This window comes from Cavia porcellus, unplaced genomic scaffold, assembly GCF_034190915.1.
Source record: "Cavia porcellus strain 051 isolate PalLab524CR breed Dunkin Hartley unplaced genomic scaffold, mCavPor4.1 scaffold_38, whole genome shotgun sequence".
Taxonomy (NCBI): Eukaryota; Metazoa; Chordata; class Mammalia; order Rodentia; family Caviidae; genus Cavia; species Cavia porcellus.
This window is the reverse complement of record NW_026947521.1, coordinates 7281036-7300140: the sequence shown is the minus strand read 5'-3', so window position 1 is coordinate 7300140 and position 19105 is coordinate 7281036. Positions and strand designations below refer to the sequence as shown.

The following is a 19105-nucleotide window of genomic DNA, read 5'->3' as shown; positions in this document are numbered from 1 at the left end:
CCAAGTGTCCCCACAAGACTGTGCCCCCCAGCCTACCCAGATAGTATCCTTTCACCTCTCTGTGGGCTCCTAGAGGCTCCATGAAGAAATAGCCTCTCAGAAACAACACTGGTCAGCGTATAGCACCTCACACTAAAATGCGATGTGACATTCTGCAGCATTTCCCAAATGGGATGACACAGAAGCAGTGCTTTTGGGATCACTACGAGAGACCACAGCCTTAATAGAGGACATGAACTGACTGAATGTGGTCAATGCCAGCTCTGCCTTCCATCCATTCCTGCCCAGAAAGCCTGAACCAGGTGCAGAGGATAGTTGTTTTACGGATGACAGCTGAATCCTCCTCTGGAGCTGGGTGTTGGGTGTGCAATGGTTTGCCCTCAGGACTCTGCTGTGTGTGTTCTTGCAGTGGGTGGGAACAGATGTATAAACTTTAACCAGCCTAGTGGGCGACTCATCCTGGGTGCTCTCAGGTGCTGCTCCTCCTCCCACTCACAGCTGCTAAGGGTTACGATGAAATACAAAAAAGCAGCTGCTGCAAGGGAGGAAATGTGCGGTCATCCCTCAAACCATCGTCACAAGTTTCTGCAAGAAACAGCATCCATCCTCGAACAGGCCTCAGACACTTAGCCTGTGGCACCCACGCAGGCTTCACACTCCTGACCTGCACAAGGCTGAAAATCCAGCACTGGGTAAGAGTCTCACCATGAAGACAGGACTTTAGGGCAAAACATGAATGCAGGCAGCTAAGGGACAGTGCCAGTTCACTGTCAAATATTCATTCATGTTTTTCCTTGTTCAGAGACCTCTGTTTTGATGGAGGCTATGTCTCTGCTGAATCACTTGGCTCCCCAGACTGCTTCCAGCCATGTGACACTGCCATGAGGAATGGCCATGTGACACAGTGCTAGCTAATGACCCATGCACTGCAGTTTCTGGGAAAGCATCCTCCTTTTTCATATAGACACAACTCCCAGGAACAACAAAGATGAGCAGGAAGGCAAGTATACTGCAAGAATGGAAAGCACAGGGTCAGAAATACCTGGATCCCTCAATAGCAGTGAATAGCTATGCCAGTCATCCACTGCCCATCATGTGGGACAAGTACACACTATCTGTAAGTCCTTGTGAGGTTTCCTGTTGTTGTAGTTACTTTTCTTGTTGCCGAAACAAAATATCTGATACCCAAGGTTAAAGAAGGAAAAGTTTATTTAGCTCACAGTTTGCAGCGGTCTCAGTCCATAACCGGCTGGCTCTGGGGCAGGGTGGTGTTGTAGAGGGGCATCTGTTTATGGTTTCCCTATTGAGCTCACTTTGCTCCTTCCTCTCTTATTGCTTTTGGTATCTTCCACCACCATGAACTGTTGCCCCACTATTATGTGCTACCCTGCCTTGTAGCCAGCCGACTATAGACTGAAACCACTACAAACTGTGAGCTAAATAAAGCTCTTCCCCTCTTTAACTTTGGATGTCAGGTGTTTAATCCCAGCAACAAGTAACAACTGTCAAGTGCTATTGAACATAATCTTAACCCATTCATGTCATATACGTATGTGTGCATGTACACTGTGTTTGGGTGCATGCATATATTATAAGTGCTTTTATGTTATAACTCTTCATCTTAACAACTGGTTTTCCACTCAATCCCAACAACACCAACATGAAAGAAGTGAACAAACTTTCCACAGCAATCTGTACTCTTGTTTGGGAAGTAAAGTGACTTGGTTAAAGCCTGATTAGCAGGAGCTACCGGATGAAAGACCTCCAACCAGATGCACAGGGCTTCTTTCCTCAGATCAGAGGGGCTTGGCTATCTATAGAGAGAGTCAATTCCTCAACCTTTCCCCAGTACCTTCAGTATTAAAGGGTCTTGATAAGGGGGCACCATTAGACAAAGTAGATGACCGGGAGACAACAGCAGTAGAAGGTTTTAGTTTTTGTTTTTTTTCCCATGCAAACCAGCATTATTAAAAATGTTCACTGTTAACTCTAGCTCAAGTTAGCATGGCTACGCTAAACAGAGCAGGTAACTAACTACATGCATGGGTTCAGGACATCCCACAGCACCACCAAAAATTTATCTTTAACCCATTTTTCTCTCTGGTGATAAAAGAAAAGCAGCTAAAATACAGCCTCCTTTCCTTGGCTTCCTGCTTTAGACTTTTTTATCTCCTGAATGTTATGGTATTGAAAATGACCCAGGGGTTTCATTGTTTGTGAAGTTATCTAAAGTTTGGTAGAAAATTTGGTCATTCCTACACACGGTCTCTTCAAAGATGCTCCACTGTGCTTTGGACATAGTCTAAAACCCTGTAGTCAGGATGCTCCTTGGCCAGCTATGGCACTAACTCCACCTCAGTGGGCCCAGGCTGGCTTGCTGGCCCTACAGCACTCCAGCTCTCCTGCCTCAATTGTTCTTTAATCAGGTTGGCCTCTGCTCATCTCCTAAAGTCTAAAAAAGCACACTTAGCCCAAACATGGGCCTGGGCCCCTGCACATGCCTCCCCCTCACTCTCTCTTATCTGTCTCTGCATGACTACCTTGCTTAACTGGAAACTCCAGGAGGCAAGGATCAGGCTGAATGCAGAATGTCAGACAGCAGGAACTCCAAAGTCCACACTAGAATCCCCAAATTCAGACAAAGATCACCTCCATACAACTCTGTCACTAGTGTCAGTGCTCTCATTCAAGAAAGCAAAAGAGGTGTTCTAGAGAAGCTGCCATCCTTCCAGGTCACATGTCAGCATCTCTGCTATACAGCAGCACTGAGTCACCAAAGTAAACTAACAAAGGCCAACAAGAGTGTCCTCTGGGAAAAGTCATGAGCCACCATTAAAAATGCTGCTGGTTTCCCAAAGTGTCCCATGTCTCAAGTGACTTGGAACTGAGTCACAGAGCATCTTTTCATAGAAAGTGAAAGAGTTGCCGGCCCAGATAAAACACTGTAACCAGAAAAGGCTGCACCTAAACTCCTCCCCCACCCTGCCCCCTATGGACTTGATTGTAATTCTGTATCCCCATCCTTAAGGACCTGTGCGCCAATGAGATATCTGTGCATCTCTAATGAAGTTAGGGTGCTGCCCTAAGCTTAGGCTATTTAGATCTCCCACGCCACGTGTCTGAGAGAGTTCGCCGGGGAGTTTTGCCAGAGGGAGTTCGCCAGAAAGAGAGAGCTTGCCAGACTCCAGCGCGCCAGTCTCCACTCCCCGTGTTCCCAGAGACACCACAGCCCGGCCCCGGGCTCCGTGCAGAGATGCCCGGGGCCGGCACCGCCGGCGGCGGGGGCCCCCTCCCCGCATTCCCGGAATAAAGCCACCGCTGACCACTACTGTTACGGCCGTCCACTCCGCTCCATTCCTCCCGCAGACTTCTCTCTCCGCCTCCCCCTTCTCACAGACCTAACAGATGGTGCCCTGTGACTCGGCGGCAGGTGAGAGACTATACTTTTCTCAGTTTTGTTTTATAGTCCCCCTGCTGTTAAAATTTCTTTACTTCTGCAGTCAAAAATCCACTACCACTCGGATAATTAACTCCCCTGATAACTTTTAAAACAGGCTGTTTCTCTCCCAGAGTGCGCTCTTTTGTTCCTGTGTCCCCGACCCGCGCGCCCTTCTTCCGGCTCCCACTCACAACCTCGGCGCCGCCGGTCCCACAGTCATGACGGCCTTCCGCGTGGCCCGCGAGGCCTAGTCACCCCAGGGGGGGCCCACGCCCGGCGCCTCTTCCCCCCCACCCCCACGTTATAGCTCCCTTTCTTTTGCCGGCGCAGCGGCTCTGGGCGCGAGGGCCCTTTACAAAACTTTTAAAGCAGCTTTCTTTCCCAGCGCGGCTCCTCTCCCTCTCTGCCGCGCGCCGCCTCCGCGCTGCCGGTCCCGCGGTCATAACGGCCTTCCGCGTGGCCCGTGAGGCCTGGTCACCCCAGGGAGGGGGGCCCTTTACAGGACTTTTAAAGCGCCTTTATTTCCCGGCGCAGATCCCTCCCCGCCGCGCGCTGCCTCCGCGCGCCGCCTAGGCGCCGCTGGTCCTGCGGTCATGAGACGGTCTCCCGCGTGGCCCGCGGGGCCTGGTCACCCCAGGGGGGGGCCGCGCCTGGCTCCTCTGCGCCAGGCGTCTCTCCCCCCCTCCACCATGTTTTAGCTCTGTTTATTTCGCCGGCGCAGCGGCTCAAGCCCCGGCCCCTCCATTCATTGGCTCCGCCCGCGCCTGGCTCCTCTTCCTTTTGTTTCCCACTTTACGCCGTTCTCCCGAAGTTAAATAAGACCAGACAAACCTAAAATTCACATCAAACTGCTTTTAATTTTAAAAACAGCCTTTTTTTCTTTCTTTCCCTCTCACATTGCGTTCCAATTCTGTGGCCTCTCTGGCTTTGGTCTCCAGCCCAGCCCATTCATTTCCTGTTTCACCACCCACATGGCGGCAGCGTCCCTGCGCCATACGCCACCCGCCGTAGCCGCCCAAAAGCCGTGGCTTTCACAGCGCGCCCAGCTCTGGCGTGGCCGTGAGCCTTTCAAAACAAAGCCCACCTAACTTCACGCTGTGCCTCTCCTGCGGCCACACCCTGCCCCACACACCGGGCTCCTTACAGCAAGCAAGCCATGCCTCTGACTGCCTCTGCCGCTGCACCGCCCCTACAGGGCGCGGCCACCATCTCTGCCGCCCGCCTCGGCTGTCGCCCCGCCCCTCCGGGGCACAGCCACCGCCTTGGCCGCCGCGCCGCCCCTCCGGGGACGCGGCCACCCCCTCTGTCGCCCCGCCCCACGCGCGCGGGGCTCCGCGCAGCCAGCAAGCAGTGCCTCTGACTGCCTCTGCCACCGCCCCGCCCCTCCGGGACGCGGCCACAGCTCCCTTTGGCGCCAGGCGCCAACTGGGATCAGCAAAGCCTTGCCTCTGACTGCCCCTGCCCGCCGCGGCCACCATCTCTGCTGCCCGCCTCGGCCGTCGCCCCGTCCGTCCGGGGGACCGAACGCGAGCTGCAGCTCCCACTGACGCCAGGCGTTAACTGGGATCACCATTCGGGGCCTCCAAGCCCCACCCCCTTACGCGATCGCAGCGGAACGACGTCATTTCCCTGCGCCGCTTAGCGCGTCACGGTAAGCCTCCGTTCTCTGCTTACGGTGTCCCGCGTTCGCCCCGCCCACTCTGCAGTTCCTTGCTTGCCCCTCTGCGGCACCACACACACAGGCTGCCACTGGTGCCGCATGACAATTAGCGCGACACAGTAAGCCTCCGCTGTCTGCTTACAGTGTCCCGCGTTCGCCCCGCCCACTCTACACGTTCCTTGCCTACCTCTCCGCGGCACCGCACACACAGCAGCTCAGCGGCTCTGCTCAGGCATGCTTTTTTTACAATTTGGCTCCGCTCAAGAGATGCTTTTTTATTACAATTCTCAAACCGTTTAATCAAAGTTACTGGCCACCTGATAATTTTATCAGCCTTGTTTATCAATCAAAGCCTTCACCACCTCCTGTTTAACAACTAAGGTTATAAATTCCTTTTTGCTGGAAACCACTAGCTCTATTTCAAGACAAGGGTTTTCTTCAAAGTTTTATTTTATTTTACCAACCTTATTTATCAAAGCCTTCACCAATCTCCTGTTTAACAACTAAGCTTATAAATTCCTTTTTGCTGGGAACCACTAGCTCTATTTCAAGACAAGGGTTTTCTTCAAAGTTTTATTTTATTTGTCTTGATTCATAGTACTGCAAATAACAACTTTAAAAGTAACTGTGTTCAAAATCTGACAGTATTATATCAGTTTTGATTTATTCATAAGATTGCTAAACCTATACTTACTTAATTCTACTATAGTCCAAATCCCAAACAAAAAGGCAAAACTTGACCTTCAAACCTTAGAGAGATCTTAATATGGTTTTTTATATTTTTAACACTTGTGACACTTGGAGTTCTGAGACAGGTAAACCTACACAAGGTGGAGCTGCCTGCCCCCTCCATGGACCACGCTCAAATGCAGCAGAAGATACTGGACAAAAATGTCCCATCCTGGCATTCTTTGAGACCTTACTCCAGGGCTACTGGACTGTCCTAGCCACCAGAGAGTGGGTAAGCCATCCTAAGTTCTAGCCCTCATAGGAAATGTCGACACTGCCAGATTCGTCACCGACAAAAATTCGCTGCTGGAGGCTGAGGGGGTTCAAGATAACAACAGCCCCCTTTAAGGTGTCCGTCTCAGATTCCAAGTCACACTACAGTCTCAGGTAAGATATTCTCTATATTTGTGGACATAGAGGCCATATATACAGGATTCTTCCTGAGTATTCAGGTTGCTATATTAAATCAATCTCTATGACATGGTATTGATGGTCAACCTATGCCATTTACAAACAGGCCCATTTTTATACAGGTCCCAGTCCTAAATCATAAAATGCTTTTATTCCCTTTTAAACTGCCATTCTGGTCTCACATTACTCAGGCCCTAGATCTAACCATCCTTTTGATGCTCATCTCTGCCTTATGACTCACAGGTTGTCATGTTTTGTTGTCCAGTTTGATTCTTAATTTCTTACATTCTATTAATAATCATTTCTATAGCGGGAGTCCTTAACACGGTTGCCTACAGACTCCAACATCATATATACCAGAGACAAGCCTTACCTACCTACCTTTTAACTTTTATGCTTTCATAGGGGGGAGTAAACACCTCTCATAACTTCACTCCTCCTAATCCCACGTTTATTTTTCAGAATTCTGCCTTGCCACCTCAACGTCACCCTGATAAAATACCATCTCAAAACCAAAGTCACCTTCCTATCTACCTCACCTGGGTCCTTAAATATAATAGTGCCATGTCTCCTAATAACATTATGTCTCTTTGTTTTTCCAGTCTGACATACATACATTCACCAGTGAAGTTGTCCTGGCTAAAACACCTGGCATCAGTGTCTACCTGGGCATCAACCTTCATCCTGTCAAACTCCCCTAGACCCCAATACAGCGCCCTCAGCCAGCAGGAAGTAGTTACAGAGAGAGATCTTCGCCCCTTTTCCTAATAACCAGAAGACGGGATATGAAAGAGTTGCCGGCCCAGATAAAACACTGTAACCAGAAAAGGCTGCACCTAAACTCCTCCCCCACCCTGCCCCCTATGGACTTGATTGTAATTCTGTATCCCCATCCTTAAGGACCTGTGCGCCAATGAGATATCTGTGCATCTCTAATGAAGTTAGGGTGCTGCCCTAAGCTTAGGCTATTTAGATCTCCCACGCCACGTGTCTGAGAGAGTTCGCCGGGGAGTTTTGCCAGAGGGAGTTCGCCAGAAAGAGAGAGCTTGCCAGACTCCAGCGCGCCAGTCTCCACTCCCCGTGTTCCCAGAGACACCACAGCCCGGCCCCGGGCTCCGTGCAGAGATGCCCGGGGCCGGCACCGCCGGCGGCGGGGGCCCCCTCCCCGCATTCCCGGAATAAAGCCACCGCTGACCACTACTGTTACGGCCGTCCACTCCGCTCCATTCCTCCCGCAGACTTCTCTCTCCGCCTCCCCCTTCTCACAGACCTAACAGAAAGCATGTCAACAGTGACCTTTCAAAGACTCAGCCTAGCATCAGGAGACTCCTGAACAGAATAGAGAGACATGAACCTGAACATGAGGTTGGTTCTATGGCATCCACAGGAAAAGTTGGGGAGCTCTCAGGAAAACACAAAGTGCTATGACTTCTCATTGTCCACAGATAGCCTGCTAAACAACACTGTGACAAATGTGAAGAAGAAAATTCTAAAAGGGTGTTTGTCTCTGGAACAAAGCAGTTGCGTATGTGCCAACACCATTCTCAGAGGGGCTGTGTGTGGTCCAGCAGTGGGTCCTCAAGCTTTAGGAAGTACAGACCACCCTTTTCAGGGAAGGGTTAGAACCAGGCCTTAGAGGCTGAAATCATATATGTACTCTTTGTGACCTTCAAAACTACTAGGACAATGGCTTGGCCATTTCAGTCCCATGTCAAAACTCAGAGCCTGGTTCCTGCCCTGCTCTGGGCCTACTCTTCTCCCTAAATGATTGGTGAGGGCCATAAAAGAAGTCCTCCCCCATTACAGGTAACAGGACAGATAGGTAGGTGACAGGGTCAGCAAATAATTTTCAGTCTCTCTAGAGGGCTCAACACAACCACATAGTGGTGTAAAGATCATAAGGGTTAATTTTTGATATTCAAATATAACAGCACATCCCTGGATTGCAAACGGTCAGGAATTATTGAAAGTTATTCAAATGCCATGAATCCAGGAAAAAAAAAAAATGAGTACTTGAGGGTTAAAATCCCTACGCTGAACATGACTCTGAACCTAGAAGCACCATAAGTGTGGGATGTTGCCAGTTTAGAAGGGACCATCACTGCTATCTCCATTCTGAATTCACGTTTATCCACAGCCAAGGTGACCTGCTGGGTCAAGTGGCTACACAGAGAGAACTGGCATGGCCTCTCTCCCCGCCACATTACCTGTGTTACTTCTGGCTACAAGGCCCTTAGGGAACTCTCCAGGAGTGGGGGACGTCCTGCTGTCCCACTTCACCATGTCCAGGCCGTTGCAATATTCCCATCTTTTCTGCTGCAACTCCTGTAACCAGTAAGTCATGAGCTGACGATTAGGAGCCTAGAAAGAGAGTAAGAAAAATTTGTTATGGCCACAAGTAGGACCAAGAGCTTAAAAACTTATGTCTGATGGAGACTGTGCACCTTGTCATGTGAAAGGGAGCAATAAGGAGAAAACAAGGAAATTTGAATTACAGGATTGGTAGCTGTTATAGCCAGGATGTACAAGATAATAAATTTAATACAAGACACATAATTTATAGTCTTGAACACTTGCTGGAGGGGAGGTGAGACAAGACACATAATTTATAGGACTTTTTTTTTTGGTACCAAGGATGAAACTCATAACCTCGCACTTGCCAGGCAGGTGTTTATGCCACTGAACTAAATCCCTGGCCCCTATAGGACTATTTTACAATATTCATCCAAAAGGTCAAATGCAGAAGAATGCAAAAGATCTGATGCAGTAGATATCCAAAAAATCCAGCTGAGGGCCTGTAGAAGTCCAGATGAAGACCCAGAGCCCATAGCAACATCATCTACAAGTCCATCTTGAGGTCTGGAGCCAATGACAATGTCTCATGCAAGTCTGTATCAAGGATCTGCACTGGGTAGGCCCAAAGCTCAGTGGCAGAAGCTAAAAAGTCTATTCCAGTGAGATGAAGGATCTGTGCCAGCAGGCTGAGGGATCTTGTGCTGGAGCCAGGAAGTGATGCTCAAGGTAAGGACTAGAGCTTCCCCCAAAGACAACCACAGCTGTCCTTAGTGACAGCAAGGACCTGAGCTCCTCCAATGATGAGAACAGCTGAGTTCATAGCAGGAAAGCCAGCATGACAAGCTTCTCCAGGAGGGTCAACAGCTCACCATCTTCCCTTCCAGCTCTCTTTTTATGTTGTTGGCAACAATCCTCAGATAGACCTTCTACAACCAGAACCACACTGATTCAGTTCAGCTGGGTGTTACAAATTAACCATTAGTTAATCCACCACAGAAGCTTTTGTTCTAACAAAAATTTTTAATCCAATTAATAAGAAATCTTTTTAAATCCCAAGACAGTGACACTTTCCTCAAAGAGTTTTAGGAAAGACTCATTTCCCAGCTGCTCCTTCACTCTGAGCACCCATCCATCTCAAGAAATCAAACCTCGAATAGGTATGGAGGGCACTTGCCAAATCACATCAACTAATGGCCAGAATATACAGAAAAAGTTGCAGATCAGCTGAGCATAGTACATGCCGGTAATCACTGCCACTCAGAAAGCTGTAGGTGTAAGTTCAAGACCAGCCTGGACAATACAGCTGCCCTATCTCAAAATAAAAAGTAAAATGGTCAAAAATATAGCTCTACCCTGACTGCACTCCCCAATGCAGTGAAACAAAAACAAAAACAAAAATCTCTAGTTCTAATGGCTAATAGTTTTTGAAGCTAACAATATCAAACTCTGACAGGCGTGTTGAGCAACCAGAATGCTCATAAACTGTTAGTGGAAATACCAAAGAGCGAGCTATTTTAGGAAACACTAGCATTTCTAAGTGACACATTCATCAAGCAACTCTATGTGTACACCTGTGTGTGAATGTGTATAGAGCTTTACACACAACCATCAAAACTTGCAAATAACCTGAGTCTACTTTATCTGGAGAATAAACAGACTGTGGCACATCTACACAACAGACCAAACCACTAACTCACCAACATGGATGATATCAAATGCACACCACTAAGAGCAAGAAGCCAGACCATAAAGGCCATATGCTGTCTGAGTCCACTTATGCAATGTTCTGAATAGGCAAAATTACACACACAGAAAACAAAACTGGAGTGGCCAGGGCTTAGAGGCAAGGTGACAGCTGACTACACTGTGACTATCAGGACAGAGTCATGATTTCATGCACCAGTCCAAATCCAAAAAACTGCATGCCATAAATTAATTGTATTCTGAAAGAAAATACATCTTAAAAAGGTAACCAGGATATAGGAGAAAAACAAACCACAAACCATGGTTTAAATAAAGAGACTGGATCACAAGTTAAAGGCCACAGACCTCCAGACTGCCCCTGTGAAGAAATCCCAAGAAGAAAGACCAAAGAACTTCATCTACACTGCCATCCAACAAAATGTGCAGACCTCAGACGCAGTGACTCCCACAGGAGAGGCGGGGTGGAAACCGGCTCTGCGGGCCTAACAGCAAGTGACACACCTAGAGACCACATTGCATTACTGGTAAGCACAAGATAACCCCCAGGCACTGAGGCTACAGCTAGGGCTGTTTTTAGCAGCATTTGAACACTGGTCCTCAATAAAGAAAACCATCCATACATCTGGGTATCTATGAGAAATGATTCTATCAGGTAAGCTTCACTGGTGAATTCAACCAATGTTGACTGCACGTACGAGGTAAGTTGAAGTGAGACTGGCCTAGGGGGAAAAAAATACCAGCTGTTTCCACGGTGTGCTGAGTGCTAAGAGAAGGGAGGGGATAAAGTGGGGCCGTGGTGCCTGGAGAGCACTAAGAAGACCCAGGTACACAGAATTGACATCACCACCCACACAGAGGCTGAAAGCTGCAGAGTACTGGCTCCCTGTCAGTTTGCTTTGATAAACACAAAGTCTAAGATGGTCTCATTTTTGTAACCTCCAGCTCAGCACCACTTGCACAGCAGGACATTTATTTACCAAATACTGAAGGAATAAGTGTGTACCAAATCGGGAGGTGATACCAAAGCTAGGTCTTAAAGGTGAAGCAGGCAGCAGCCAGAAAGAGCAGGGAACAGAAGTGCTCTAGGCCATGAGGGGAACATCTGCATAGGATGTCTACAAAGCCCCAGGGAGATACCAGGAGCCAGAACAACTGGTGTGGCTGGACCTACTCCTACCCAGAAGGGAGCAGAAAGCCTACAAGATAATGGCCCCAATGAGCAATGTCACCACTCCAGAGATGACTAGGAAGAGGAGAAGGTCAGCACAGGGCCAGAAGCCCAGAACCTATCTGGAAGACACACCCCACAGCCTGCAGTCCAGACAGCAGCCAACTGCAGGGTAGACAGAAGGGCTGGGCCAAGGGAACACTGGAGTCCCTACAAGAGGGCAACAGGGATTCTGGAAGCAGATGGGGACAGGAGACACAACTATGGCTAAACTCAAAGCCAAAGTCCCTACTTCTCCTCCCTGCTGTGGTAGGCCCAGAAGGGAAGTAGTACCTGGGGTCACATATGAATTAAAGACTGTCAACACTGTGACCCCATCCTCCATCCCAGCGGTGAGGTGGGCATGTGTCTGAGGTGATGAGATCCTCATCAGCTCTCTACTGTCTCCTGTGATGTGGCCACAGTGAAAACCTTGTACTACAGGAAAACCTTTTCCTTTTCAGTCTTTAGTATTAAATCTAACTGGGAACAATTAATAATCACCTATTTACCTCTCACTGAATTCCTGGGGCAAAGAAGCCTTCAGATCACATGCCTTACTATCTAATATTATGTTGTGGAAATCTAGTCAACAAGACAGGCAGAGAGCTATCTCAAGACAGTGAACAACTAGAGCTCACTGTCTTCTACAAGTCTAGAGGGCTCTAGAAGAATCCTAACTTCAGTCCCAAAGCAGCTAGAAAAAAGTCTGCCTGGAACCCTCTGGAGCTGCAACTGGAGACACCTGGTACCAGTCCCAAAAAGCGCTTCCCTTAGGAAGGTGAAAGTCAAAAGCAGAAACACACAGGTTTCTAAGGCAAAGCATGAGGAAAAACAGCGCAGTCAGCAGAAATGCAGACTGCTGCTCCGTGTTCCATCTGGTATCTTTTTAACAGAGAGAGACTACCATTTGGCCTCTCCTGATCCTACTAGATAGGCGATCACACACACATCTTTCCAGGGCCAGGCCTGGTAAAATCAGTTCGGATCTGTCCTGTCCAACACAGTAGGCACCAATCATACCTGACTACCAAGCCACCTCATGAAATATTTAGAATATACTGGGTTAAATATGCTAAAATCAATTTTGTCCATCTGATGAGGCTATTTGAAAATTTGAAAGTACGTGTGTGGCTCACACTGTACTTTTATCAACCAGTGCTGGTCTTCATCATGATAGCAAACAAGATTTCACTTGAGAAACACTATGGCAGGAGACACTGCTCAGAGGGTTGTGATGCAGGTCTGAGCACAGGGTCCACACATGTGGGGCAGCCAACAGTATCCCCTTCCACAGTGTTTTTTGACTCAGAACAACTTCTCTCTCCTTTAAACAGCACCTCCTCATTTTTCCCCACACCAACTTCTACTGATGTCCAAGCAGCCATCAACATTCTTAAGTACCAAGACATCAGCTGTTCTGGCTGATGGCTTAGGGTCTCGGTATCCTTCCTGCTCCCTCACAGTGGGTGGGTATGACCTTTGAACGGTCTGGCTTCACAGATAGCACTTCGACAGTCTATCATCAAGAGTCCATCCACTGAGCCTCAAGTCAGCTGATGAGCCGGTCACCACCACCACATGGTATCTGCCCTATACCCCTGGCCAGAGACATGAAGACATGGCTGAGAGACTGGCCACTTAAAATGCTGCAGTCCCAAGCTCTGACAGACAGGTATTCCAGTCACACAGGAAGGAACAGAAATGAAGCAAAGTTCTACCACTCAGCAGGTACCACGCAACCAACCCACAAGTGCCCAGGTGCCAGTGTCCACTGTCTGAGAGCTCCCCAGGCTATTCCCTAGGTCTTCATAACACCAGTCTGCCCAATTTCTACTCACTGCCGAAAGTGCTGTGCAAATGCCAACTCTTCAGAAGAGGCTTCCCTGGGGTGAGTGTGCATTTCCCCTCCATCTTCTGAAAGAGGAGCTTACTCAAGAGGTCAGATGAGCCTGGATTCCTAAATTCATAACAATCTCAACAGGAACTAGTGCCCCGCTCAGTGCCTTAAATACAAAAAACACCCAAATATCTAACTCATTACACAGATCTCCAGAACAGTCAAAACCAAAGTTTTGCCACAAGATTCACAATGTCATGCATACCACAACAGAGTAAGGCCAGGAAAACAAACTACTCTTCTATGACTGAGCCTCAAAGTGAACACCAGAGGGACAGACACTTGGAAGCCTCTCCCAAGGGCACTGGCAGGCTAGGCTGCACAGGAAGTTGGCGACTTCCCTAGGGTTGGGTGCCACTTCCCAGCAATGCAGAGGAACTACTGTGCTCACATTTCCATCCTGAGTTGAAAAGGGTCTCTTTAAACGCAAAAAGAGAGCATGCAGAGAACACATCTGTGTCTAAAACACCATGAATAAAATTAAAAGACAGTAAAAATGCAGGGAAAGCCCAGGTGTGCACGTGTGGGTGGGAGCTTCACCTCCCATGGTCTCATAGAGCTCCTCTCTGCCTGGTGAGTACCTGTTTATCTTTATTTTTCTAAAAATACATCTCCGATTTTATTTCAAATAAGCTACATTTTCTATGAAAAACCTGAAAAACAAAGAAGAACACAAAATGAATATAACGCCATCACCAAAAATAACCTCTACTGATGTATTTCTAAACATTTTCTACTTGTAAACACATACAGCATTTTTCCTCATAAAATTGAAATGACAGACTCTTCAATCTAATATACTTACTCCTGTCTATTAGTAATATCATTAAGATACTTTCATTTCACACATGCTGCCATTTAACTCTCATAAACAGAGCCATCTCCTTGCCCACAGACCTGGCACCTTGCTGCCTGGTTGTCCCAACCCTGCACCTGCAACCTGTGTTATTTAACTTGTCCAGAACTCTGACACTCTGTTAGGAAGCCTGCTCTCTGATGCAGTCGCAGGATGAAGAGGGTTCCCAGGTGTGACACTCAGAAGGGGCTGGGCACACAGCAAGTACCCAGGAAGTATCAACTTTCCAGCTTCCAGGGCTTGCCTAAGACCTCACGGCCTGCTGCAAAACTCAACTGCAGTGCTGCACCGCTTGCTACAAAGGAGGAGAGTGTCCACCAGACAAAAGCCCTTCTCAGCATTTCAGCCGGAACCACAAGTTCCTCTCTGGTTTTTCTCAAATACTGAAATGCTCATGACCTCAAGCAACATTGAAGTTCAATTTAAACCCTGTGGATTAACTTCCAGGGCAAAGACAACTCCCATGAAGAGGCTGTCCCCCATCATTCCAGAAGACAGTGTGGTATCACTGAGCCTGACAGAGCACAGCTACCACAGCAACATTTCTGCTCTAGGGAGAGACAGGGAGAGAGATACATATAGATACATACATATATAGAGAGAGAGGAGAGAGAGTATGTATATGTGACACTGACATTGAGAGTCAAACACAGGGTGCTACTCAGTAGTGGCACTAAGCTACATCTCCAACTATTTTTTATTTTTTGAAACAGTCTCATTAAGTTGTCCAGGTTGATCTTGAATTCTCAATCCTCCTGCCTCAGCCTCCTGGGTAGCTGGGTTACAGGCATGTCTCACCACACTGGGCTCTCAGGAACTTTTCTTAAAAGTAAACTACAGTGTGGGCTAGGGATTTAGCTCAACAGCAATGGGCCTGCCTGGCATACACAAGATCATGAGTTCAATCCCCAGTACCAAAAAAATAAATAAACCACAGTGAAAAATAACAAGACCACACATAAACAAATCCAAGGAGGACAGTGACAGTTCTCCTGACCCCGTCAGCCTCTTGGGCCCTACCCCTGACATTTTCCTGTCTCTTTCACCGTGGCCTGCTGCAACCTCCTCCTCTTCATGGAGTTGCTGTCATCAGCCTCCTCCTCCAAACCTTCTTAGGCACTGAGTCAGTGAAGTCACAGGTATTCTATGCTCCAAACTCCTAAAGTTTCCAACGGCAAGCATTTGGTGTAGTCATGAGGCCCACACTGCCCCTGACTCCACAGGATCACAAACTTCCTCCCATACCTCTATACCTAGAGCCAGCTCTGCTCCCACTGTGCTCAAGACCACTGTGCCCCTCAACTCCTCTCCTGCTCCTCAAGGCCCAGCTCAAACGCACTGGTGAGGCTATCCAGGATCCCACATGGAAGCACTCACACAGTCCTAGTTGATGGTGACCCTTACTGTTCGGGAATCTGACTCAGGTCCATCATGGTTCTAAGCAGACCATGCATACAGGTGGGCCACAGCCACACACCTCACAGGATGCACTGCACCGTGTGGCAGTCTCACCCCTAGTTCTTTAGAGGCAACAATGGCTGCTCATGATAAAGGAACTCCTTTTTTCTTCAACTCAGGAATGGATATCTGGATTTCCAAAACATGTCTAAAACTCTTTGTCTATAAGCAATAAAAAGCACAAGGACACTATAGACAGCCTGACAATGCAAAACAAAATTCAAATGGAAAACAGGCTAAACCCAAAATTCAGTGAGTAACTTTAGGTTTCAAACTTTCTTTCGAATGTTTCAAAATCATGAGCTTGAAAATACTTTTAAAAGACCTGGCTCAGTGTCAATGGAAAATAATGTCTTTTTCCCTTGGAAGATTCTGAGGTCTGTTTTGGCTCAGAGACAGAGACAAAAGACAATCTTCGGCCTCCCACTCCTTGGCGACAGAATACAACTGTGCAAACCTCCAGTCCTCAAGGGACACAACCAATTCTCATTCTGGGTCTCTTTCAATTATCTTAGATCAGCATGTCTTGTATCTCACCAAGATAATCACCTGAACTAGGTCTGACTCCTCAAAAGTCTACCAAACACCAGGCCCACTCTGAGGAGTGGTGGCTGGTCCCAGGGAAAAGCCTCACTGGGAACTGCACTGACAGGAGCTGGTGGGGAACACCGCTTCTCTGACATTAAAGCCAGTGCCTAGGGCACTTCTTAGGCTCATCTTGAAGCAATACTTTTCTTAAATGCTGACCACTTTATGGAAGTGAGAAACCTCCCCTAGAGTGGTATGCAAAGGGAGCCCACACACAGAACCGAGGGAAGCCACATGCACCCGTGGGGAAGCGGATGAGAAGGATATGTAGCTTACGAGGAACCTGGGTACCTGGAGTTTCTCCCTGCCCAGCTGCCCACCCGTAGGTGGTCATGGATTGTGCTGGGACTGAAGCAAGGAAAAAGACATTCTCCAGGCCTGTCCTTCCAACAGGAAATGTGGAAACCTCTCCAAGTGCTTAGTTTTAGAACAGGAGCACAAGGCCTCCAGTGATCACAGCGCTACATTCCTGTGAGTTCTTATCACTGCTTTGCACAAGAGTAGAGGGCAGGGTTTAGAGTTCAGGATAAATACCTCTCACAGCCACAGCCATTGGCCTCCAGGACGACACTATTCTAGGGCAACATTGCATTATCTTGGTTTCAAACCTGGCATACAGGGCAGCTGACCATGAAGCTCTAGGAGATAGGGAGGGGCACAGATTCAGTCCCATCTATCACAGACTTTGGGCAAAAAGTCGGTACCCAGAATCTGGGAGCCCTGTTGACTTCTGGTAGTCTTTACAGGAGTAGGAATCTTAGGGAGCTGGAGGAGAAGGGAAATCTCCAATGACACTCAGGTAAAACATCTCCCTCGACAAAGTTCTCACCAATTATGTGGCTCTAGCACTCATCAGAATGCATTTCAGAAATGCCCAAAGATGTCATGCAAAACTCTTTCCCTAAAGATGACACGTGCAGAGGGGCCCCGGCAGGGGAGAAAGGAACCTTGAGGCCACCTGGGAGTTGGACTCAAAATTTTACTGCAAATAGAAACCCACAATGCAAAGAATTTATAGCTGCAAACCACAGATGGCAGCAAAAGGCTCACGCTTCACTGCTCTGAGCCCATGCAGTTCAGTTATTTCTAGTCCACTCAGAAAGCTGCTACCAAGCCAAGCCAAGCCAAGAAAAGTGATCTTTTGTAACCTGGGGAAGGCAATTTCCAGGGAGAAGCCATGGAGATCTTTGGCAAAGAGCTGATACTGGGGGAAATGTGGATCCCAAGACCCACCTGGCCCAACTGTTGGAACAGAATCTCTAGAGCAGGAGCCCACAGTCTCCACAGAGGAGGCTTTCTTCCCACATCCAAGTGTGAGAACTATAGTTCTAAAGGAGCTGCTTCCCTTTGTAGGACAAAAATAAAAGGGTCTCAATCAGCTCATTGCCTCTGGGACAGCATACACCAGAAAGCTGGGTAAACTGGAAAGCTTAAAAAAACTGGTTTCTAGCTGGCACAGAAGTGCACACCTATAATCCTAGCACTTGGGAAGTTGACACTATTCTAGGGCAACATTGCATTATCTTGGTTTCAAACCTGGCATACAGGGCAGCTGACCATGAAGCTCTAGGAGATAGGGAGGGGCACAGATTCAGTCCCATCTATCACAGACTTTGGGCAGAAAGTCAGTACCCAGAATCTGGGAGCCCTGTTGACTTCTGGTAGTCTTTACAGGAGTAGGAATCTTAGGGAGCTGGAGGAGGAGGGAAATCTCCAATGACACTCAGGTACCTTGCCTTGAACTCACTATGTAACCCAGGCTGGCCTTGAACTCAGGCAGTCCTCCAGCTTCCTATTACATCCTAGTACTTAAGAGGCTGAGGCAGGAGGATGATTATGAATTCAAGGGCCATCTTGGGCTACAGAGTGAGTTCAAGATCAGTTTGAACCAAATGAGACTGTCTCAAAAAAACCAAAAACAAACAAAAAAAAAAAACTGGCTCCCTCTTGAGGAAAGAAGCCAAGATCCCCTTCCTCTGCTGAATACCTCACCCTCAGAGAGGCAGCTAAAGGGGATGTCCTCAAGGAACATCACTACCCTTTCCCCTAATTAATCTTCTGGCTCAATCAGTACCCACAAGAGCAAGGTCTGGTACTACCCTTAACAATACAGAGGGAGAGATCCTTTCCTTCACTCAGATCAGCTGTGGCCTCTGACTAAACTTCAGCTTATGCTGAACACAAAATCCTTCAACATACAATTTGAGTATCTCCTACAACAATAATGAAAGATTGAGCAGCTTTGCTCCTAATGCACCACAACACATGTATGAAGTGTCTCCAAAGGGTAGTGTTCACAGATCTGGGGAAGACTCAGCAAACACCTGGCTTAGAGTCAGTCTCTTCACTACAACATGTGGCACAAGGCAGACTGAACTGAGTCCTCCCCACTGACTTTGGGATAACTATCAGAACATAAACACCACTGACTATCTCTTCACAAAACCCCTCAATGACAGTGTATCAAAGCACCCAGAGAAGGCGTGGGGCAAGCTCCCCGAGCCAGAGGCAACCTGAATTCCTGCCAGATACCCTTCTTCTGCAAGGACCGTGGGGTAAGTGGCCACTGGTTAATTGGCCCACACCTGTAGTGCCAGCACTAGGAGGCTGAGGCAGCAGGATCACAAGTTCAAGGCCAGCCTGGACTACACAGTGAGATCCTATCTAAAAAATATATCAGTAATCTAGGAAACCATAGTACACAGAGCTCTAGTGGGGGTATGTGCCACAGTACAAGCCACTTGTGGACAAAGGTGGGAAGATGCAAGTTCAAGGCCAGACTGGACAACATGGCAACATATCATTTCAAAAAAAAAAAAAAAGTATAGAAATCCCAGCCAGTTTCCTGCAGTTTCTCT

General features: G+C 48.0%; 1 protein-coding gene and 1 long non-coding RNA gene across 5 annotated transcripts in view; one reads left to right on the top strand and one right to left on the bottom strand.

The window, feature by feature from the left end:
- Window positions 1-19105, bottom strand: part of Tbc1d2b (TBC1 domain family member 2B) — a 72883-nt gene that overhangs the window by 44627 nt on the left and 9151 nt on the right. For both annotated transcript variants that reach the window (XM_013145578.2, XM_005000801.3), the window contains exon 2: window positions 8447-8600. In XM_013145578.2, the coding sequence (XP_013001032.2) occupies window positions 8447-8600 (154 nt within the window). The remainder of the gene's footprint in view (window positions 1-8446; window positions 8601-19105) is intronic.
- LOC134474778 (uncharacterized) lies at window positions 2921-7439 on the top strand. 3 transcript variants are annotated; one of them, XR_010045626.1, is made up of 2 exons: window positions 2921-3430; window positions 6702-7439. It is a non-coding gene; the product is annotated as an uncharacterized LOC134474778 (long non-coding RNA). The 3 variants fall into 3 exon arrangements; XR_010045628.1 differs by lacking the exon at window positions 2921-3430 and adding an exon at window positions 3437-5090; XR_010045627.1 differs by lacking the exon at window positions 2921-3430 and adding an exon at window positions 5097-6215.